The sequence below is a fragment of the Schistocerca serialis genome, chromosome 3 (genome assembly GCF_023864345.2).
Source record: "Schistocerca serialis cubense isolate TAMUIC-IGC-003099 chromosome 3, iqSchSeri2.2, whole genome shotgun sequence".
In the NCBI taxonomy this organism is placed as follows: domain Eukaryota; kingdom Metazoa; phylum Arthropoda; class Insecta; order Orthoptera; family Acrididae; genus Schistocerca; species Schistocerca serialis.
The window spans coordinates 212218026-212243162 of NC_064640.1; the positions used below are offsets into that span (position 1 = coordinate 212218026).

General features: G+C 40.9%; 1 protein-coding gene across 2 annotated transcripts in view; it reads right to left on the minus strand.

The window, feature by feature from the left end:
- The window catches only part of LOC126471570 (serine proteinase stubble-like), a 368010-nt gene that overhangs the window by 88847 nt on the left and 254026 nt on the right, over positions 1-25137 (minus strand). For both annotated transcript variants that reach the window (XM_050099795.1, XM_050099796.1), the window contains one exon: positions 23146-23328. In XM_050099795.1, the coding sequence (XP_049955752.1) occupies positions 23146-23328 (183 nt within the window). The remainder of the gene's footprint in view (positions 1-23145; positions 23329-25137) is intronic.

Here is a 25137-nt window from a genome sequence, read left to right on the forward strand (position 1 = left end):
ATTCAGATTATGTATGCAACTTTTAACTAACTAACTACCTAACTAGCTAACTAACTAATTATTTTCCAGCTCCATTGCTCAGGTAGCTGTACGTGTCGAGAGTTCTGAGGAAGAGATTTCCAAAGGAAAAAAAAAAACTGGCAAGTGAGAGCAGGATTCTCGCTCTGAGGCTTACATACAAACTTAATATCTATATATATGATAACAAAAATTTCGTGTAGCTCTATTGGAAGTCACATAGATGACTTGTGTATCGCTAACGTACGGCTGTTATCCAACAGGGCAAAGGAGACCTACAGTTTAAAGTGAACTCTGAACCACATACTTTTTCTGCCGACTCCTCACATCGAAAAATGTGACATAAATGGCAGCAGATTTTGAGTGCATTGACTTATAAGTTTAAGTTTTTCACGTCATCAAGGGATTTTAGACCTTAGTATGTAACATAAATTTCAAAATGATACTTCCAACTGCTCCTGAGCAAAAGAGATCTTTACACTCAGGCGGACAGGTAGATAGATAGACATACAACAAAGCCATCCAATAGGAGTTCCATTTCTACTGACTGAAGTACGGACCCTAAAAAGAAAAAAAATCAAAATATAAATTATGCATGGCCTTAGGGTGGTGGAAGTATTTTTGAAGAAATTAATTATTAACCTTAGTTTGCAGTACATAAACATTGTTACTTCATGATATTAAGGGTGACGATGTGAAATGTCATTTGTGGGGCGGACTACTGGAGCAGCTGAGATTAGGTGCAAGAAACGTCAGCAACATATTGAAAGTGAGTAGTAAATCTAAGTGGGTTTCAGAGCACTTCAAGGTCACCCCCTCCCTTCAATGTCAGCACTCAAGGTGACTCCCTTTCCCCATGAAGGTCACCATTCAAGGTCACCACTTCCACTCTCCTTGAAGTTCACCCTTCAAGGTCACCCTCTCCCCTTACCCATTCCCCTATCTCCCTAACCCCTCCATTCCACCAACCCATTCATTCTGCCTCTCCTATCTGCATGTGCTCAGAAGTTTTATTAAATAATATGAGTATTACTGCTCCTTTCCACCACATCTTCTGTTATTATTATTATTATTATTATTTAACCAACTACACTGGAACGGGCAGCATCATATTCACAGAAGCAGGAAGTATCCAATGCAGCTGCAGAGCACATGTATGGGCTGGGAGCCTCTGATCGAGTGAGGGAGCCTGTGTCGCACCATACACAGCAGCTGGGGATGCCATAGGAACAGGAACAGCAATGGTCCTCATGACCAGAGCTCTTTCCTTCTCTGAGGCAAGTTTCAATGATATATGAATGTGTCATAAATGAAGAACACTCGTTTAAGCTGAAAAGAAAACCTGCACCCAGAACATACTTGCTCATACAGCCCCTGAGCTGAAAAGAAGTTCAGCACATTAGAGGGTGGCTGTGTGTGTTGCATAATGATGAGATGCCAATGTAGGGTACATAATAATGAGTCAGGCACAGTTTACTGAATTCCGTGTAATCCACCCAGGTTGTCCACATTTACTGTAGGTTTCATGGTCACTCTGTAAGGCTAAATCACTGAACTTTTTAAAGTTATGATAGGATGTGCACACTGCAACAGTAGCAATAACCATGCACTGAAAAGAAAAAGAGTGTTCAGTTACATATGACATGCCAAATTGTAAACATGAAACATGCAGCAACATCATTTCCTTCAGTCAGAGCACAGCAAAAAAAAAAGAATAAAAAACACTTAAGACAGAATGTAGACATTAATGGGTGCATGCTAATAAAAGACTGTTGACATGTGTGTGTGTGTGTGTGTGTGTGTGTGTGTGTGTGTGTGTGTGTGTATGTGTGTGTATGTATGTGTGTGCGTGTGTGTCTAAGTCCTGACGGTCATTGTTGTGACATCACAGAGCATTTTCTGACGAAAGAGGTCTGAAGCTTTAGTGGTGAAAGTTTGCTCTGCAGTAAAACCTCCAGTTTGAATTCTTGTTGGAAAGGCAACAGACTGTCTGTTCAGTTGTTTTTACATGTTCTTTGATCTTGCAATTAATTTAAAACAAGGAGTACCAGATACTGCCAAAATTGGTACATCTGCTTTTTCTGGTAATTTCAGTGGCTGATAATACATGTTTTATGAAAGACATTAGTTCTCTAAAATTGGAACACATAGACGATTTCTGAAATGGAATGTGAATCAGCTGTGGGGATGATACACCGTATAAGTTTTTGGTTACTGATAAAACATGACAGTTGAATGACAGATGACACAGAGAAAACTCCCTGAGTTTTTTTAAAAAGATAATACAATAAATTTGGTCATATGACACATCCTCACGAGCAAGTGTACATAGCCCTCAGAGCTGAATTAATTAACATTCTTATAAATCTATACAAAAATGTTAAATATATCGATATAAAGCACGAAATCAGCGTTGAAGTGGTGTGTAACACCATAGAAGAACTAAATATGTTAGCAGACTAGGTGATGTATCTTGAAACTAAACTATCAGATAGGCTGGAAATCTTATATATCTGTATTTCAGAGCTCAGAGACAGATTCATTAATGATTAGTTACAGAGATGGCAGTCAATGAATTCTGTAGATGGGCATGCCAAACATTCCCAAGGAGGTTTGTTATAATATGAGGCTTGGATGATTTGGAGGCTGGTCTTGTAGATATGAAACAATATTCATGGGAGAATAAAGATTAGAAGTATATTTTACTATTCGCTGATACATATTCCAGATTTCCTTGGGCCCTGCCCCTGAAAACAAAGACAGGGTAGGATGAACCAATTGCTACACATTGGGATCTATTATTGTCCTATAAACTTTCAAACTGACCAAAGAAATACAGGTATTTTAAGGTAGTACTGGAGCATTATGGTATACATCACGATTCAACATTCCCCAGAGGAAAGAAAACATCGTGGAACATCTTAGCACAACGACAAAAATCCATAATATGACACATTTTAAACTATGTGAGTCATACAAATGGGCAGAGGTTCTCTTACAAACAATGGAACAGTATAACCAAATCCTACACTGAATAATAAACATGAAAGCAACTAATGTCCATGAGAATAAGCTTCTATAGACTGTATAGAGTCACATAAAAATGATAGATCCACACAAACAGAAATTTAATGTAAGTGGTTTGGTGCACATTTCAATTTAAAAGACTGTTTTCGAAAAGTACTACCTACCAAAGTGGTCAACAAAGATATTTACAGTATTCAAGATATAGCAGAAGAATCCGGGAACACATTCTAAAGGATAGTAGAGGTAGCGAAATAATAGGAAGTTTCTACATTGAAGAATTACAGAGAAACATCGAACTGGATGTGTTTCTCATATAGCGCATCATGAGATGTTGAGGAATAAGGTGTTGGTTCGATGACTTGGTTTCCTTTCATCATTGGCAGTTGAGAGGATGTCAAAACATGGTATATAACGAGGCTTATAAATCGTCTAATCAAACAGTAGCACACTATGCCTGTTTGGAAGCGCATTTTCCATCGTGATGGCAGTATTCTCGGCAATCTAACTGCAGAACTACACATTCCAGCATATAACTACTGTGATCTGGGAACAAAACTACAAAAATGGCTAGCATGTGATGACGAAGGAATTAATCTATTTGATGAAGCTTGCAGAGAGCACAATACTGCACATGCCATAAGTAAAGACAAGTTGAGTGTCACGCTGTAGATAGAATTTTGACTAATAAAGGTAAGCGACTATGTGCAAGAAAAGATATTTGTATATGAAAATGTACTGCATTTGCAATTGATAAAACAATGTGTGCCAAACTTAAACTGAGTTCTGTAATAAATTTTCAATAAGTTATGAACTCCACTCACTGTCTGCTAAAGAACACCAAAGAGACTTCGGCAACGTTCGGTGGTAGCCCCGAGGATATATGGTCTTGTTGTTCTTCATCTCTGGCCTTTCTGCCGTTTGCTGGCAACGTGTCGTCAAAAATAGGGAGACTGTTAAGGCGACACAAGATTGACACAGTCTTCCGGCCACCAGCAAAGATTCGTGACCTACTAGGAACGGCAAAAGATGACGTAGGGCTGAAGAAAGCGGGCGTATACAAAATCCGGTGCGGCTGTGGCAAATCCTATATCGGCCAAACAGTTCGCACGGTCGAGGACCGATGCAAAGAACACGAACGTCACACTCGCTTACGCCAACCCAGCCATTCGGCCCTAGCAGAACACTGCATTGAAACCGGACACACAGCGAAAATCGAAGAGACAAAAATCCTGACTGCCACAAGTGCCTACTGGGACAGTATCTACAAGGAGGCCATAGAAATTCGAGTAACAGATAACCTCATCAACAGGGACACCGGGTTTCAACTTAGCAAGGCCTGGAAACCGTTATTAAACACCATCAAAGAGCAACGGCACGAGCGGACGCGAGATCCTTCCGCCACAGCGGACGGAGATGGACTGCGCCTACCACTGGGCGTGGCTGCAGCTTCCCCCACCCCTCCCACCACGCGGCGCCCCACCGGCCGCCCGCGCCGGGGTACGACTCGGGACCCCGCGGACATAAATACCACGGACACAGCGCAGACAGATCATTCCATCAGCACCACCTGATGATGGCGGAGCGGTTATCCGCCGAAATATCTTGGAACTTCGACGAACGGATCCGGCTGGACACCCGAGAACCTTGGATACAGCACATTCGCCGGGAAAGCCTGAGATCTCATAACACCAAAGAGGATTTAAAAATAAGCATTCAAGTAGCATTGTCGGGAGATAAACATTCTCTAAAACAGAAAAAAATACAAAGTGGACTGGTTAACGCCACAGGTTGCGCCAACACCTTAGACATCGGGAGGAACTGTTCCATTCATAATTCCTGCGCTGGGAGGGCTTTCTGCTATTGGGTCCATTAGCTGGAGGAACAGCATCCATCATCTGAACAGTGAAAAATGCAAAAGTGATTAAGAATGGCTTGGTGAGGGAAAGGACACAACCGTAAGATGGAATCTGTGGTTATTGGAAACTAACCAATAGACCACTAACAAGTACCGATCTGCTCGAATTTTGTATTTCAAGAAGCTGTTGGACATTTATGCAAAATACAATGCCTAACACTATATACAGAAACTAAAATAATGTGAAATTGTAAATCTGGATGCTGTGGAAGGAGCTTAAACTAAACACCGCCCGAACAAACCATGGAGGCCCAACGCTACCGACCGGCCGCTGTGTCGACCTCAGCCCACAGACGTCACTGGATGCGGGTATTGAGGGGCATGTGGTCAGCACACCTTTGTCTCAGCCGTATGTCAGTTTACGAAACCGGAGCCGCTACTTCTCGATCAAATAGCTCCTCAGTTTGCCTCTCAAGGGCTGAGTGCACCCCACTTGCCAACAACGCCTGACAAACTGGATGGTCACCCATCCAAACGCTAGCCCAGCCTGACAGCACTTTGAAAGGTTTCTGTTGGATTCCTTTCATGTTAATTTCTTAAATATGTTGTCATTTACGGCATAAATTCCTCTTCTAAATTTACTGTGGTGTTTCTGACTATCTGGGAGGAGACTGAGCAGTGGAACGTGTTACTTTTACACATAAACAAGAACGATCTGTCACACTACTACACTTTAAAACACAGTTTATATGTAATTCATGTCACACAGTCTCATACGGAACCTACATCCACTTTCTTTTATATACTGTATATGATAAGATACTGTCATCCCCCTTCCCTTCTGTGTGAGAGGATGAATGAGCAAATGTATTTCTAGTTGCATGCTTGATGGTAGCAGACAAGCCTGTCTGCTAGAGAACAGTAGGACCAACGTCGGAACAGGTAGCTATGCTTTCTAAAAGCAGAGAGGTTTCTATTCTTAGTATGGTCCTGCCCGTCCCTTGTCATGTTGGTGTTGGATGCTGCCTCTCTGGTCACTTCCGTTCGTATCTGTTAAGCACACTCGGTAGGGGCCCAGGTCAGTCTGTCTGCAGCGAGCGTCTGAAATGCTAAGATCTCCGGCTAAGTGCGTGTCTGCTAAGTCCGTAGGACAATGGATTTCTTAAGTTCAGCCTAACTGAAAATTCAATCACCTTTAATTCAGGTTTAGTTCTAAAATATCTAATGTTATCTTAAATTGCAACACAGTGTAATTCGAGTGTGAAGTTCAGAATATCTTCCGGTAGTTGCTTTGTCACTACATTGTGAGTAAAGTGGAACAATGTGTTGATCAGTAACTCTAACTAAGATCATCAATCTTAAATACGAATGTGCGTGAGATTATAACGTCTCGTCTTGACAATATTTTTCAATATAGCAACTTTTCTTCATGTTCAACCCACGTGGGGTGTACTTTGTGAGACCAGTACCACGTGCTTATACAGTTGTTTGACCCATCAGGTTAATAGTAAGACGATAGTAACCAGTTCGAGGTTTTTCTTTTGTAAATTGCGTTTTGATGTAATTTATTTTAATTATCAAAATTATTGTGGAGTTACACTCTTTGTGTAAACCAAGTTGACCACGTGAAGCATGTGGTGTAAGCATCAAAGTAGCCCTCAGCTATTCTTTTCGGGAAGATTTCACAGAGAGTTAGTATGGATTTGGTATACCAGTTGTGGTAATTTCATGACGGACAGGATTGCGCTACGAACGTAACTTCTTTGGGTGAAAATTGAATCGGTTGGTTGTGGTTAATTTCCTCTTGGGTATGTCTCAACGTTCTTCGTGTGTTATTTTATGAATGCAGTGTTGTATGTAGTCTCCCAATCTTGGCTTCCTATTTGATGTGTTCTGTAAGATTACAAACTCACAATTTCACAATCCTAAATAAGGCACCAGTTTAGTTATGAATCAAGTTTGATATGCTGAAATTTTAACGGAACAATGATCAAATTTAAAATAAATGTCCAAATATAAACTGATTTATTTCTTTTTATTTAAATTGTCTTTTTATATATATATCACCGGTTATCGTAAGATGAGTACTAAAAGATTATAATTAATGTTAGTCTGGTTGGGAATTTGGTAAGCTAGACTGGATACCTGGTGAAACAGTTGCGCAGTAATGCAAGGTTAACTTCCTCAGATAGCTCACAGCTTTTAACCAACTTTTATGGTCTTGAATATCAGCACCGCTCTCAGAACAAATTAATGCAACAACATTACAACTTAACTTCGGTGATCTGATGGGAACCAAGTTACCACTGCTGCAGGGCCGTTGGCACCTTTAACTCAGTGGGTAGCATATATCAAAACCTGAAATAGCATCTTCTAGTCTGATTAATTTAGAGACCTATACTTACCTGAAAAATTACATTACTACTACAGCCATGTGGTCAACAATTCTCGATGCTACCAACATTTCAATACATACGTCTGTGGACATTTATGAAACTTCCACAACAACATCACATATTACAGATAATGCATCTGCATTCCTGTTTCGGGAAATAAAATACGAACTGAATGGTGTGGAAATTAATCACACGAGAAATTTTGGGATCACATCAACCCTTAAAATATATGTTTCTGCACCAAAATTGGGCCTGAATGGCTTAGAAAAGGCATGATGGCTTCTGTAAAAGAAAAACCAACACCAACAATCAAACGCAAGTGCTTTAGCTCATGTATATCACTCAAGCTGCTAACAGTATCTTTCAAAGAGATGGAATATATTCTCACCTATGTAAAACAAGAACTCAGTCTGGTCCAAAACGCAACAGCTGCAACGCTTGCATTGAAAAAATGTCTGCAGCTGGTGACAATAAGGTAGTGATTGATAAACTTGAATAAAAGATCCTTCAGTTTTAACTAACCTATGGCGAATGCTTAAATTCCCATCATAGAAACTGCTTATATACCCCATACTAACCAGTGCCTCCTGACATACACGGACAATGAAAACAACAGTTCATTTAGAAACACTTCAATTCATAACATTCATACTGCAAACCGACAGGAACATGAACCCAAAACATGATTCAATCGATTTCACCAATTGTAAATCAGCTAATACAAAAGTTTGCCTTCATTCAAAGTTCTTCCCATACAACAATTTCCAACAGAACTGGAGCAATAACCGCAGTTTGCTGTCCAATATGTAAGCAAGAGTTTTGCTCTTCTTACTGTGATGATCTGAAAGAAGTATTCATTGACAAACTCAGTTCATGGTAATTTAAGAAACTAGCAAACGTTTCCATAATAAACTGCTTGAAACAAAATCAATCTGTAAAATGGGGTCCTACCAATAATTCCATAGAATTTGACTCTTCAGAAAAAATCACATCAAACGCCGAAGCATACGTGTTAATACTACATGACCATGTGGTAAATTATACATTGGTCGCAGAAATTGTACCAAAACTTGAATAAATGTTTAGATGAAGCAGCATCTCCAAAGCATTTTATGACGATATCTCAAAGGTCAAATATTGTTATTGATACTCAAGGATTCTACAAAGAATGCAAATGCGATATTTGCAAATGAGCCACACTAAGGAACTTGAAGGAGAATGGGTTTTCTCCACTCCATCTTCTGGATAACAATGATAGTTATCATGATTCAACCTTTATGTGTGCTGTTGATAAGGTAAAACTGCTATTAAGTTAGATGACAAATAAATAATTTTGTTTTCATAAACAACAGTGTCTTGTATTATATCCTGCAACTATTTCCCAGCAGTGCAGCATGTGCTCCAAAGTGACTGATGAGTGCTCACGCCGCCATCTCTCCCCCCCCCCCCCCCCTCCATCTCGAACCCCCAGCAGTTGACTGTATATAAGGGGTGGGTTACACATCAACAGTTCCCGTGATGAAGAAAAATAGCTATCGGCTACAGCCCAAGTTGGCATGCATTTCTCACCACTCCTCCAACTGCAGCCACAGATGTGAAGGCTGTGAACCACACTTCATGTAGGTGCCGAAATATTTTCAACCTGTGTGTGTGTATGTGTGTGTGTGTGAGCGTTGTGTCTGCGTGTGTGTGTGTGTGTGTGTGTGTGTGTGTGTGTGTGTGTGTGTGTGAAGGATTTTATATTGCAGATGAATATGGTGGATGCCCTCACAGCTGCTGTGGAGGCGGTTGTGAACCGCATTTTGTGTAAGTAATAAACAAAATTTTTCATATTCATTATCCGAAATGTTATGGATTTTACGTGGATTTATGATTTGAAGATTCTTCCTATACTGTACAGACGATGATGATGACTATCAATTCCTTCCACTTCTGAGGAGGCAGCTGCCAGGTGAGGCACCTGTGATATTTTTACTGGAGCAGACAGTGGCCACAGAGGCAGGCGGTCTTCTGTGTTAGTACTGATACAGTTTGGATCTTGTGTCTGTACGTGTATGTATTCATGATCTGAGAATTATTTCTGTATGTTACAGAAGAATACCTCTATTATAAGAGTATGGGGGAATTTACAAACTTTTCATTGCCCCTAATGGACAATGATAACTTTAGTGAGTAAGCATTCATTCTGACTTCCTCGTTCTGTACATATTTTTAAATCAAAATAAAAAACATATGCTTACACAGTGGATTCTTATAGTTGTTAAAGAAGGACCTGCCACACCCCATTCCAGCAGGGAGGTGGGTGGAAGTTGTGGAGTCAACATCAACAATCCACAAAGTTTCCGTAAGTATCAGTCTATATTCTATACACATGTTTTTGCTGTTGTTGCTACTTCAAAAAAAATTGCACTTACACAATGCTTGTCTGTTTTTTTTTTTCAGGGATACCAGATGATGAATTGCTGTTGTGGGCTCTAGAATCAGAGTCCAGCGGCTCATCATGGACGCCAGAGCCCGCACGCTGGCTATCGTGGTCAGATGAGCCCATAGACCATCTTCGGCCTCAGAACTATTACCCAGCAGCTTATCACAATTGCTAGAGCCCATACCCGGGCCATTTCAGGCGGCACAGTGTGTACCTGGCCCATAGCAACCTCCGTGGAGAACTAACACTCTTTCAACAAAGGTTATTGCGGAGACAAAGCTTACCCACAGCCTGGTGATGCTGCCGGAATGCAAGTTCTGCAAACTTCGCAGGAAAGCTTCTGTGAAGTTTGGAAGGTAGAAGACGAGGTACTGACAGAACTGACACTGTGAGGAGAGGTCGAGAGTCGTGCTTGGTTAGCTCACTGCTAGTGCACTTGCCCATGAAATCAACGATCCTGAGTTCGAGTCTCGGTCGGGCACTTAGATTTAATCTACCATGAAGTTTCGTATGCACAATCCGCTGCAGAGTGAAAATTTCACTGCCTGTATTGAGAATTCTACTGAGAATCAAGATACAGTCCTGTTTCTCAATGAGTGTCGATGTGTTTTGGAATGGGAAATCTAGGAGATCCTTAACGATCCACGATAATTTGACATACAGCGCAATGCTATATTATGTTGCAACTTTGCTGTCATGAAGAATGGTGTCTTTTCTTACAGTGTCCAGGGCAGATTCGTGAGATATCATGAGGCACTCTGCCTGATGAATGGCGTGAAAAATCTGTAAAACAGAAGATACAGACACAGTTCTCTGAGTTTGGAGAACGAGAACCAGAGAAAGTACTGAACAGTGTTCCGTGGTTGTATATTTGCAGCTATGTTAATGGTCCATTACATGGAGATTCCACCTATATTCCTCTTCCAAGAGATATAGCTAATAATAGAGCTATTATTAATGTGAAAAATTCTGACAATGCTTTCTCTGCATGGTCTCCTTTGAAATGCAGGAAAAATTTTGAGAAAAATGCACATGGTATGGGTGAATACTACATGCATGATACTGATTTGTATTATAAACTTCGTGGAACTTAATTCCTCATCACATTTTACGACTTTATAAAATTTGAGAGGCAGAGACATGCCATAATTCATGTATACAGCCTGGAGAAGAAACACAAGCATGATGTGCATTAGGCTGTCGGACCCATCCAACATCCCTCATCTGTAGGTCAAACAAAGAAAAAAAAAACCATGGTGAATTGTTGTTCATCTCTGATGGCGCTTAGCAACTCAATTGTTCCAGGAAACCCATAACCTGTGTTATTTCCCACAAACGATCCTACAAAAGAATGCTCAATTATTTTGTTCTTGATGTGAATGCATTTTGCACAAACGATCAGTTGACAGAGGTGAGAGGGATTGCTCTATTCGGGAAACTGATACATATAGTGGAGTCTACTTAGGTGAAAAAGATGTTTAGGTGCTGATACAGGAATATTGGAATGTTCGCAATAACGAATACAACGTTTTTCCTATCAACTTTTCTTTGTTGTAGCATTTAGTATTGTTAAGCAGTAAATGGAAATGCGGTGTGGCTAGGGCCTCCCGTCGGGTAGACCGTTCGTCTGCTGCAACTCTTTCGAGTTGACGCCACTTCGGCGACTTGCGTGTCGATGAGGATGAAATGATGATGATAAGGACAACACAACACACAGTCCCTGAGCGGAGAAAATCTCCGACCCAGCCGGGAATCGAACCCGGGCCGTTAGGTATGACATTCCGTCGCACTGACCACTCAGCTACCAGGGGCGGACTGTTAAGCAGTAATAGCTTTGAATTGTTTTCGGATGACTTGCGGATCATGTGTCACCATATGTATAAGCAGGTAGATCTACTAGCTGTTGATTTTGTACATCTGGTAGAGGGTGAAGTGAAGAGTGGTAGTGACGACCGTGTACTATAATATACAGTTGTTAGTGTAGTTTGTGAAAGTCGATTAGCGTGAAAAGTACAGGAGAAAATGAGCCACTCCTGTGTCAGCATAACTCAGGTACAATGCAATGGTAGAGTCAGTAGAGAGTTTTCTGGTCTCGATTTGTGTTTCAGTTTTATGACGGGTTGTATGTTACTGGGATCATGGTACTGATCTATTAAACTATAACAACCTATTCTTTCTCCTGAACGGGACCTCACCACCCTGGGTGTTGAAGTGTTTGCCTTATGTGAAAATAGCTCTTAGGAATATCACTTGGGAACGTAACGTTTGTGTATAGTTAAACTGGACTGTGCCTTATAAATGTATAACACTAAGAGAGAGGGAGAAGAGAGGGCTCTCAGTTATAGCTTATAATAAACTTTGTAGATTGTTTGGTATGCATTGTACACTTGCATCAATATTCTGTGTAAAAATTCGTTTTGTATGTAGACTAAGTATTGTTTTTGTATATTGACAGGTGCCAATCTCTGAAAAGGCAGCAGTAGAGTTTGCCCACAGAGCTACATTAGCTATGTATGGACGAACAGAACTATACCGGCGTCACACTGACTGTTGCTGCCGACCGCCAGTTGGGGTACACATATCCCTCAACTGAGGTACTTTCGTAGCTCTTAATGTCACAATGACAGTTCTACCTGCAGTCAGCTGATTCCAGACAGTCCTTGGCGGTGACATGTCAGCTGGCGAAGGGCAGTTCCTGCAACCTGAAGAACCGACGGGTGCCTCCGTTCCAGCCACTGCGGGCGCTCCACACAATGAACGCTCTCCCCAGAGGGACGACTGAAGACGCCACGCACCAGGCGAGTGTCCGGACCTACTCATCGACTGTGAGTCCAGGCGTGCCTACAGCGGTGGTCAGGCCAAGGAGAACTAGTTTACAAATGATTTGTTGTGATGAAATATCTTGTGGCTAGGGCCTCCCGTAGGGTAGACCGGTCGCCTGGTGCAAGTCCTTTGAGATGACGCCACTTCGGCGGCTTGCATATCGATGGGGATGAGATGATGATGATGATGATGAAGACAACGTGACGAGACAACCCTTTACTAACTGGCCGCATGCAATGGTGCTGGATTGATGACCGTGATGTAAACAAGAGTCTTCTGTGGTTTATGATAGTATGCAACTGTATCTCCATTTTTAGGATGCTCAATGGTGTGTGTAGTAAGAGCACTAATTGACTGTCTTTACCATCAGTTTCTAATGCTATGAACTTAGTTCATTAAAAAACGAAAGAGACATTTGATCAAATCAAGAATGCTAACGATTGTTTTCGACTGCCTGTCTAGGGGAGAAGTGCTTGTCAGTTCATGAACTTATGTACGTGGAAGTCATGGTCACGATTTTAGCTAATGGTGACAGTGTGGAGCCTCCAAGGACGACTCTTCTAATTGAAGATAAGGGATTGTCCACTGTAGATTGCAAGACATAAATCTTTTATGATCAGCCATTAATGAAAAAAATGCCAAGTAACCATAGAACCAACTGAAAGACAGTGAGGTGTCGTTGATGAAAGAATGTCTTCTATCTCGTGTAGCATGGGAGTGACTTTCTGTGGGACTAATGGGACAGACGGTGCGAAGGACGCATTTTCGTTTCATTTCTCAATCTCTGCATGAAAACATTCCCAGTTTTCACTATAAGAAGAGTCGTCATACCTGATGAAATTTTTCGAAATCCCTTCCCTCTTCAGTTCTGCGATACGCTTGTGAAACGTATTGTAATGTAAAGACACTAGGTCCATAAACTACATTATACGCCAGACGACTGTAGGAATCGTATTGATTTTGTAATGTTTATCTTTCTAGGTTAAATCATTTAACTTAAATGATTTATGAAATTATCTGTTTTCTTGTGCTTTTTCTATAATTTCGTCCAAATGAGGACTATGTGTTTCTGCACATACATTTATTACTCTTTTTCGATTAAGTGCCATAGTTTGACCTTTGCGACACCATTCATCGTTAGAGGAGCACTTTTCACCATGTCAACAGATTTTTTTGCACAGTGATACATTATAAAGTGTACAGACACTATGCACACACATCGATATTTAGTGTCATTGTGTAATCTCTTGAATACATTCTACAATTGATCATAATTAGTACCATGTTAGACATATATACTTAGATAAAGTTCGTTAATTTTTTTTGTAACTATCGACTTTTGCTCATTTGTCTTCTATGTTATATTGAGACCGAAGCATATTTTACCATGTCTGTTAATGTGACATGTATTTACATTGTAATTTCCAGTGACACATGCTAGTGCACGTAGACATACACGAAACTGATGCACGATATAGTGTCCAGCCTTTGTACATAATCAGGTTATTTCCGTTTGATCTTGCACATCAAGATACATTTTCGTTGGTGGGAAGCATGAATCTCTATTTGAACTGACATAACAAGCAAATCAGCTTATGTGAGGATGGTCATTTTATAAAATTATGTACTTAGTAGTGTTATATTCTGTTTGTAAATCGTGTGTATCCCGAGTGAGTAAAAGAATATTTACGATGTGTACATACGTTAATCATTCTGATTCTGAAGACATTCTTTGTGTTTGAGTATTTGTGCTGTTAAAATAATAATTAAAAGTTGAGGTGACCACTAGGGTTAAGGTTCACACTTGGTTCCTCATTACTGTGTCAGGGCGAGTAACAAAAGAAAAAAGTCGCTAGACTCCGATATCATATAATAATAACAGGTCCAGGGCGATTTTTTCTCCCGGCATTGGAGTCATGAAAGCATTATTTGTAATCATTAATTTGGCTTCACTTAGTCCAGCAAATTGCTTTTCTGCTATTTGCCTATCATATAACCATGCCTGGTAGAAGAATTCCTTGGAGAATCAACTTTAATGATTTTTATTTTCTTTGATCTTGCAGCAGCATCCTATGTTACCCTTTTCCCGTACCTAACCACGGCTAGCTCTGTGATGTATGAACGTATGGTTAATAGGGAGTGCATTTACGATCATGGAATCAGGCTAGCGTTTTGGTTCTAGTTGTAGAGATGTGGGAACGTCCACTGAATTTTTAGCTTTCAAAGCTAATTTGTGGCATTACGCTACCAGAGACAACAGTTTGTCCCACTCCTTTTAAAAGTTCATCTTGTGGTTGGCCAGTCAGACAGGTGCGTGTACTGTGGAATTCTCCACCAAACTGTTGTTCGAATTTTTGTTCGGTATCCTGGTGAGAGGCTAAGTAACGGATGATGGCATTTTTAGCATCCACCAGTTTGGGCGAAGGATTTGGTGCCCTGGGATCGTTCTTCATGACGATTGTCTGGCTGCCACCCCCACTCACGGAGGTTGCACCAGAACACAGAGTCTGGGATGTTTTAGAAAGTTTTCAGTAACAGTAAGTCACGGTCTGTCGGTGTGGTGAGTAGCACTAGCTGCTCTCGAGCACACTGAAGATATGAAATTTTGATTCGAAATTTGGTTAGTTATTTCGTTTCGTACTAAAGATAATCAGTGCGGTGACTAAATTCAGTTATCAAGGAAGTTGTACAGCTAATTTCCGCATGTGTAAATTTTATTGGTTTTCAATTTATTTTTTGGAAGAGGGGCTTGTTACTCATTTACCAGTCCCATTAGGAATTCTCCATTGTGCTCTACAGATTTTCTTGAGCAGAATGAGTGGTAATAAGCCAGGCTTGACGACAACGGCCCACAATTCGTAGAAATTGTTGGTGAATTTATCTTCTAGTGTTTCCCTTCCACTCCTGTAATGAGTGCTTGGCTTTTTAATGGATTTGCAACAGCAACCATGTCCCATACTTCCGATAGTACAATCCTTTACTGACAGAATAATGTCTATAGAATTTGTTAAGAAATCCACCCAAACTCAACCGACGTAAGGAATCACTGTATAAAGGGGATGTTTGCTTGTTAAATGATGGCTAAAGTTGAGAAGAGTATGCCTCATGTTAATAACTGTTCTCTTTCATGGAGTATGATTCGCTACTCTCTTCATCTACGTGGTTCCCACGACTCCTTTCCACCTCCTGTGATTAAGAGAATAGCTGACTGCTTGAGAAATGCCTTTTTAAATTATCAGTGAAATTCATTACCTGATCAGTCGCACTGAAGTCGTTTAGTCAGATTCTGTTATGCGTTTCAGGTAAATCCGAGGGCCAAATTTCGTTCTAATCTGTTATCGATGTCAGGCGACATTGCACTCGGTGGAATTAACCAACAGAAAGGCACTGTCTGCTCTTGATAGGAAACACAATTGCTCCGCCAAGTCCATTAGATACGGCGAAAAGTTTATCCCGAGTTTGGAATAGTACTTAAGTTCAGAATTAAGGTTAAATGTAATTAAAGGAACAACGGGCATCTTTTAAGGTTAATGAGAGTGCAATTGAATACATTGTTTGTGAGTTCATCATCGCTATACCTGCTGAATTTAAGACGAAGGTATGAAACTGGTCTGATAATTTAGAAACTAACTGAGTATCCTCCCAAGATTCCTGAGCGTGGCTGTAGTGCGGCAGTTCCAGTTTTTAGGAAATCTTGCGTGTTCACGAAGCAGAACAAACAAGTGCGTCCTCTGATACTACATGACACGATTAACAGTATTTTTACAACAGAAATTGTAGGAAACGTATAATAGCTGCAGCGTGAAATCAAGATCATTATGTCGTTGTGCGACAAATTAAACTTTAGAATCTGTTGGTGACTTAAGGAAAATTGGCTGATGTTTTACTCTTGACCGAAATCAGGAAAGCAGTGATAAGTTTCTATAAATCACTTAGTAGGATCCCACATGAATTACAGATCCAGAAAGTAGTGTACACCATATCTTACGGAAACGTTTATTATTTCGCGCGTACAAGGTTCTAATTATTCAGGTTTGATTGCTCGATGAGACCGCGTGATTGAATAATTGAACCATCTAAATGTATCATGTATTGAGGTAGATGATGACGGTTTTAAATATGTACGTTTTACCGACGACGCGATCTTCTACGTCAGAGCGTTGTGATGCTATACAGCTCGTGTAAATGGGATCCAGAACCTCCTCGTGAGATGATTGACAGCATCAGAAATAATCAGAGCATTGCAGGATTTTTTCTCTTAAGATGCCATCACATTTCCTGAATGGTTCAGCTCGTTGAATTTCTTTGCTACCCCTCAGTTTCTTGACATCCATCCAAATTAAATTAAATGTCGTACGGCATAGTTGGTTGGGGACCGCCACTGGTGGATTCTCCCGCACAGAAGCCCCGTCCCTTGCCGATGTGTGAGAGTTGTGTCGTGCATGTGTTTGTGGACTGTAATTGAGTGCAATGGACACTGGTCTAGTGTAGTGTTATGTTTGTATGAAGATAAAGAGTGAACTTCGATGCTGGCACATAGCCTGCTACTCGCGAAGAGCAACAAGGGAGACACCGAGTTTGACGTCCCCAACTGACATATGCATCACCATCAACAGTGCCATATACCCTCACGTCCAAATACTGGTACGTAGTGAACATTTCACTCCGCACCAGGAGTCGAATCAGCTTACCTCCTGTTCGAGTTTCGCAATATTTTTCTTTTTCCTTTGATGTAATAGCAAGCTCTACACAAACTGTATAGTAGATAATAAAACTCTGAAAACAAAAGCTATGCATAGTCACTGCGTTGATCGCTGCTGTGATGTTGGTTAATACAGTATATGGACTGAAACTGGACATCAAATACATGCTGTGCGTACTACCAACTTTGTTCTTATGGAGATTTTTTGATTTTTTTCCCGTTGCTCACTATACTAGACCAGTTATCCTCCTCATTCCGCTGTTGTTGTTGTTGTTGTTGTGATCTTCAGTTCGAAGACTGATTTGCTACTCAATCCTGTGCATACCTCTTCGTCCTCGAGTAACTACTGCAGCCTACATCCACTTGAACCTGCTTTCCGTATTCGTCTCTTTGGGTCCCTCTACTACTGTTATCCCACAAACTTTGCTCCAGCATTAAACTGATGATTCCTTGAGATTTCAGAATGTGTCCTCTTAACCGATCCCTTCTTTTAGTCAATTTATGCCACAAATTTCTTTTCTCCTCAGTTCTGTCCACTACTACCTCATTAGTCACATCATAGAGTCTATGTATCATATAAGCCACATTCAAATTTTATTTTTTCTAGCTCAGGGAATAAACCAAACTCGCTGTGCGTGGTTGCAGCATATACGTTAAACCGTTTGCTTTCAGTACATCACTTGTATTAGCTTCTGCACGTTCCCAGTAGGCCGTAGCATCTGTTTATGAAAAGCTGTTTAAAGCAGTGGCAGCATACAGGTAACTCCGAGAAATAAAGGTAATTTCTATAGGTTTTCAGTAATTTTGAAATATAATTTGTTTATAAGTCGTTATAATGCGATAATATACTCTACCTTCGACTTAAGTCGAAACAAGGCACCGGGAGTAGACAACACTCCTTTAGAACTATTTACAGAAGGATATAATAATTCAAATTCCAAAGAAAGCAGGTGCTGACAGGTGTATTACCGAAAAATCAGTCGTGGCTGCAAAATAGAAACACGAATTCTTTACAGAAGAATGGAAAAACTGGTAGAAGCCGACCTGGGGAAGATCAGTTTGGATTCCGGAGAAATATAGGAACACGTGAGGCAATACTGACCCTACGACTTCTCATAGAAGGTAGGTCAAGGAAAGGCAAACCTAGGTTTATAGCATTTGTAGACCTAGGAAAGCTTTTGACAATGTTGAGTTGAATATCCTCTTTGGAATCCTGAGAGTATCAATGGTAAAACACATGACCGAAAGGCTATTTACAATTTGTACAGAAACCAGACGGTAGTGGGGCGTGAAAGGGAAGCAGTGGTTGAGAAGGGAGTGAGACAAGGTTGTAGTTTGTCCCCGATATTATTCAATTTGTACGCTGAGCAAGCAGTAAACGAAACAAAAGAAAAATTTCGAGTAGGAATTAAGGTCCAGGAAGAAGAAATAAAACTTTGAGGTATGTCAATGACATTCTAATTCTGTCAGAGACACTAAAGGACGTAGGAGAGCAGTTGAACGGAATGGATAGTGTCTTGAAAGGAGGATATAAGATAAATATTTACAAAAACAAAATAAAAGTAGACAGGGTATAAAATGTTGACTGCCACTAACAAGTAGAACGTTTCTGAAGAAGAGAAATTTGTTAACATCGAGTATAGATTTAAGTAACAAGAAGTCTTTTCTGAAAATATTTGTATGGAGTGTAGCTATGTATCGAAGTGAAACATGGACGATAAACAGTTTAGACAATAGGAGAATAGAAGCTTTTCAAATGTGGTGCTACAGAAGAATTCTGAAGGTCAGGTGCATAGGTCACCTAACTAATGAGGAGTTACTGAATAGAACTGAGGAGGAAAAAATTTGTGTCACAACCTGATTAGAAAAAAAATTGTTCAAATGGCTCTGAGCACTATGGGACCTAACATCTGAGGTCATCAGTCCCCTAGAACTTAAAACTACTTAAACCTAACTAACTTAAGGACACCACACACATCCATGCCCGAGGCAGGATTCGAGCCTGGGACCGTAGAGGTCGCGCGGTTCCAGACTGAAGCGCCTAGAACCGCTCTGTCACAGCGGCCGGCGCACAACCTGATTAGAAGAAGGGATCGTTTGTAGGACACATTCCGAGACATCAAGGGATCACCAGTTGAGTACTGGAGGGAAGTGCGGGGGATAAAAATCGTAGAGGGAGATCAAGAGATGAATACAGTATGCAGATTTAGAAGGATGTAGGTTATAGTAGTTACTTGGAGATGAAGAGGTTTGCACAGGATAGAGTAGCATGGAGCACTGCATCAAACCAGTCTGCAGAATGAAGACCATAACAGCAACACCCTACACTGTTGAGTAAGTAAGTAAGTGATCGTTCATTTCATCACAACAATACAGCAATACTCTTTTTTCAATGTAGTACTGCTGTTACATTTGGCAACGATCTATACTTTCACATTCCAGTGTCTTAGTATTCATAATTTATGCTTCCTTAATATTGAGTATTCTGAGTAGTGCATACATTTCAGTTATTTTCTAATGTAAATAGTTATCACTTTGAACAGGTTCTAACATTCAGATAAAATGTCAATTTTTTTAAATTTATTATTTTAATCTAATTCAATACCAGAATAATGCATCGACAACCAACATAAATTTTTCATTCATAAATTCTAAAGTCAGTCTTAAGAAATTTAAGAAGACACATCAGTTGCACCGGTCCGCCATGTTTATGACTGAAATAAATATAGTTAGTAATCAGGAAATAGTTTTCATATTTACGGAATGTCCTAGGCCAACGGGGCGTGATAACACTAAAAGGGGGGCGATAGCTCACTGCAAATTACAAAAAATGTTAATCCAAAAACTGATTAATTTACTGAGCGGAAAGCAAAGCAAAACTTTCTGACACAATAAAAAATTAAAATTAATATTTACAGTGACATAATGCACTTACAAATGGAACTGTATCAATACTACACGGCGTTTTCAATTTAAGTCCACTTCTGTGTAGAAGAGGTTAGTTTTGACTTGAATTAATTGAAACATTGACATTTCGTCCGAAGTAGTTCGTATGAATGTGTGTTGTAATGCTGTGAAAGCAGGTAGCATGTAAATACAGCTATATATTTTAACGATAATTCTCAGTCCCTATACGAATAAATGTATTTTTCACAATTGCGTTCTTTGCCATAATCAATTTCGCGAGAATTGGTTCGGTCTCGAGGAATAAGCTCTGCCCTTCGTACACAGTACAGGCAACCAAAATACACAAGATCAGTGGTTCTCCAAAAGCACAAGTGACAAAGAGAGGTCAGGATCGCGTCGAAGTTTTCTGTCACCTGGACATTCTGTCTGCTAATTGCGCTGTATAAAGAGCTACAAGCAAGTGCCACATTTGAAGATTATTCTCTCTTTATTGTGGATACGAAGTCATGTTACTTGTGTGTGAAACTTCCGCTATTGCAGGTACGAGGTGAGCACTCCCCTGACTTGTCAGCACTGGTAGACAAACAAGAAAACATCCCCCTGCCCCTCACATCCTCGCAACCCGCATTAGCCGATCTGCTTTCCCTCTGCTCCCCGCACTCCCCTGACAAACTACAACTTTCCCGCGCTTCCTGTAAGACAGAGACCAATAGAGGTCCATCGATTCTCGTTTAGTCAATGTAGCGGATCGGTGTTGCGAAATAGGAATAAACTTTCTTATTCTTGGTAGTTTTTAATGTTTGTAATTTTTTAGCGTTACCGATATATATATTATAGTTATCGTATACCCAAAAAGGGAAGTACATCTACATCCATAATCCGCAAGCCACCTGACAGTGTGTGGCGGAGGGTACCTTGAGTACCTCTATCGGTTCTCCCTTCTATTCCAGTCTCGTATTGTTCGTTGAAAGGAGGATTGTCGGTATGCCTCTGTGTGGGCCCTAATCTCTCTGATTTTATCCTCACGGTCTCGTCGCGAGATATACGTGGGAGGGAGCAATATACTGCTCGGTGAAGGTATGTTCTCGAAACTTCAACAAAGGCCCGTACCGATCAACTGAGCGTCTCTCCTGCAGAGTCTTCCACTGGAGTTTATCTATCATCTCCCTAACGCTTTCGCGATTACTAAATGATCCTGTAACCAAGCGCGCTGGAGTAACCCCCTGAATTACAGACGCATATCACTAACGTCGTTTTGCAGTAGGGTTTTGGAACATATACTGTGTTCGAACATTATGAAGTACCTCCAAGAAAACGATTTATTAACACATATTCAGCACGGATTCAGAAAATATCGACCTTGTAAAACACAACTATCTCTTTATACTCACGAAGTAATGAGTGCTATCGACAGGGACTGTCAAATTGATTCCAAATCTTTAAATTTCCAGAAGGATTTCGACACCGTTCCTCACAAGCGTCTTCTAACCAAACTGAGTGCCTGTGGAATATCGCCTCAGTTGTGCAACTGGATTCGTGACTTCCTGTCAGAAAGGCCACAGTTCGTAGTAATAGACGGAAAGTCATCGAGTGAAACAGAATTAATATCCGGCGTTCCCCAAGGTAGTGTTATAGGCCCTCTATTCTTCCTGACCTATATTAACGACATAGGAGACAATCTGAGCAGCCGTCTTAGATTGTTTGCAGATGATGCTGTCATTTACCGTCTTGAAAAGTCATCACATGACCAAAACGAATCGGGAAATGATTTAGATGAGATAACTGTATGATGCGAAATGTAGCAGTTGACCCTGAATAAAGAAAAATTTGAAGTTATTCACATGAGTACTAAAAGAAATCCGCTAAATTTCAATTACGCAATAAGTCACACAAATCGGTAGGCTGTAAATTCAACTAAATACTTAGGGATCCAATCACAAATAACCTAAACTGGAACGATCACAAAGATAATGTTATGGGTAAAGCAAACAAAAGACTGCGATTCATTGGCAGAAAGCTTAGAAGGTGTAACAGATCTACTAAAGAGACTGCTTACACTACACTTGTCCGCCCTATTCTGCAGTATTGCTGTGCGGTGTGGGATCCGCATCGGGTGGATCTGACGGATGACATCGAAGAAGTATTATCGCGAAATAGGGGAGATAGTGCCACAGACATGATGCGTGAATTGGAGTGGCAATCATTAAAGCAAAGGCGTTTTTCGTTGCTACAGGATCTTCTCATGAAATTTCAATCACCAGTTTTCTCCTCCGATTGCAAAAACATTCTGTTGGCACCCGCCTAGATAGGGAGAAATGATCATCACGATAAAAGAAGAGAAATCAGGGCTCGCACAGAAAGTGTAAGTGCTCGTTTTTCCCGCGCGCCGTTCGAGGGTGGAACGGTAGAGAGACAGCTTGAAGGTGGTTCATTGAACCCTCTGCCAGGCACTTTATTGTGAATAGCAGAGTAATCATGTAGGTGTAGATGTATGAGGAACGGGAGGGGTTAAAAATTATGATTGAAAGCTAGGCCGGGAATACTGAAAGGCTGTGAAACGGTGGCTTAGCAGTTAATCATTTCTGTCATGTATATTCTTACTATTAAGATGACCATTTCTTAATTGTTCGATTATATCCACACACACACACAGATATATATATATATATATATATATATATATATATATATATATATATACGTGTGTGTGTGGATACAATCGAACAATTAATACGTGGTCATATATATATATATATATATATATATATATATATATATATATGTGTGTCTGTGTGTGTGTGTGTGTATGAGAGAGAGAGAGAGAGAGAGAGAGAATATATATGTGTCTGTGTGTGTGTGTGTGTGTATGAGAGAGAGAGAGAGAGAGAGAGAGAGGGGGGGGGGGGGAGGACAAGTGAGCATGGATGTGAGAATGTGAGACTTACTGTTTGTAGTACATTATCGGACAACAAGGAGGCGCGGCGGTACTTACTGACGTTGTGCAGCACGGCTGCGCTGTGGTCGGGCTTGGGGGTGATTTTGTCGTGCGAGACGCAGCAGCTCCAGATGAGGCCCCCGCTGCACAGGTCTAGGGGCTTGCCGCCCGCCAACACGCACGAGATGCTCAGGCCGCAGTCGAACTTGGTGTTGCGGTACCAGCACGTCTGCGGGATCACTGCAACACAACACACCACAACACTCATAGCATCGCGCTCCCTGCCAGAGTTCATCACCTGATAACCTCCCTACAGCCCGCTGGATCTGTGAGCCGGTGGAATCGGCCTCTCAGCGTTCAAGATTGTGCCTGCTTGACAGCCATCCGTCGCTCTCACGATCATAGCAGTTCGTGTGACTGACGATGATACTCTGTTCTGCACTCTAGAGAAATAAATCTGGAGGAAAAGACAGTGAATGTGGTATACGCGTTTACGAAAACACATCTTGTTTCTCAGCTTCATGTCAAGCGCACCATGAAACGGAATCAAATCCTCTCGTAATAAAATAATAATAAAAATAATAAAAAATTCGTTCGCCAATATATCCAATATAATTACGCAAAAACACGCAGCTGGACTACCTTTTGCGATTGTCGCAGATTGTAGAGAACTGTACGTGTGCACCATAATTCATATCGAAAACTGACACGGGTGAAAATATACAAGAATAGAAACAAAAACGTTACAGTATACATGCGTACACAAACGAGCCTTTTCGAGGTAACTCCGAATTATGGTTACGACCCACCACAGACTTCAGTATGAAATATACTTCTGGTTAGTACAAATCTATTTAAAGCGTAAACTTCTCGATGTAGTCCCCATAAACAGTGGCACATGTTTCACCCAAGTCTATGTTAACAAGAAATACAATTCTGCTTCAGTACATAACATCTTACATTTTACTGTACACTTTGCATGTTAAAGGAGGTGTTTCATTTGGATGTGGTACTTCACTCGTCTGTGCAGTGAGTTAAAAGAGTTCCGTCAGATACACCGGATCATTTTGTTAACCTTGACAAGTGTGTACATTTCGCAGCTCCAGTTCTTCAGTTGTATCAACGGGAGTGCTGTATACATCACTTCTGGGATGAGCCTAGAGAGAAAAATCAGGAGAACTGAGGTCAGCTGATCTTGGCGAATAACGTATTGCTCCTGCTCCACCCTTCCATCTTTGATCATATTGGAGCGTTAGATGCCATCTTATAACGGTAGCAAAAAATACCGGCGTCACATCATAAAATTTGAGTCAAATTACTTAGTTCAAAAGTTTATATTTCAGATAAATATGATCTAACGAAGACAGTATTTCGATTGAAAACACTGGTGGCTTGTAACCACTATTCACAGTTATCTCGCAAACAGCTTTTTGCTGTTCCATATTTACTGGATAGTTATTGCTTCTATTACAGTATACTTTCACACGTGTCTGTTTTCGTTGTTCGTTATGATACGCCCTGTATAAAACCTCTATGATCTCAATTAGAGCCGCGCAGGATTAGCCGAGCGGTCTAAAGCGCTGCAGTCATGGACTGTGCGGCTGGTCCCGACGGAGGTTCGAGTCCTCCCTCGGGCATGGGTGTGTGTGTTTGTCCTTAGGATAATTTAGGTTAAGTAGTGTGTCAGCTTAGGGACTGATGACCTTAGCAGTTTAGTCCCATAAGATCTCACACACATTTCATTTCATTTCATCTCAATTAGAGGTTGGTACCGTGGGGCTTGCGGCGTATCAGTTAGCTGTCGTAAGGAATAGGAAGTACTAAATGTGCATCTTAACTTTGTTTCTAAAATACACTCCTGGAAATGGAAAAAAGAACACATTGACACCGGTGTGTCAGACCCACCATACTTGCTCCGGACACTGCGAGAGGGCTGTACAAGCAATGATCACACACACGGCACAGCGGACACACGAGGAACCGCGATGTTGGCCGTCGAATGGCGCTAGCTGCGCAGCATTTGTGCACCGCCGCCGTCAGTGTCAGCCA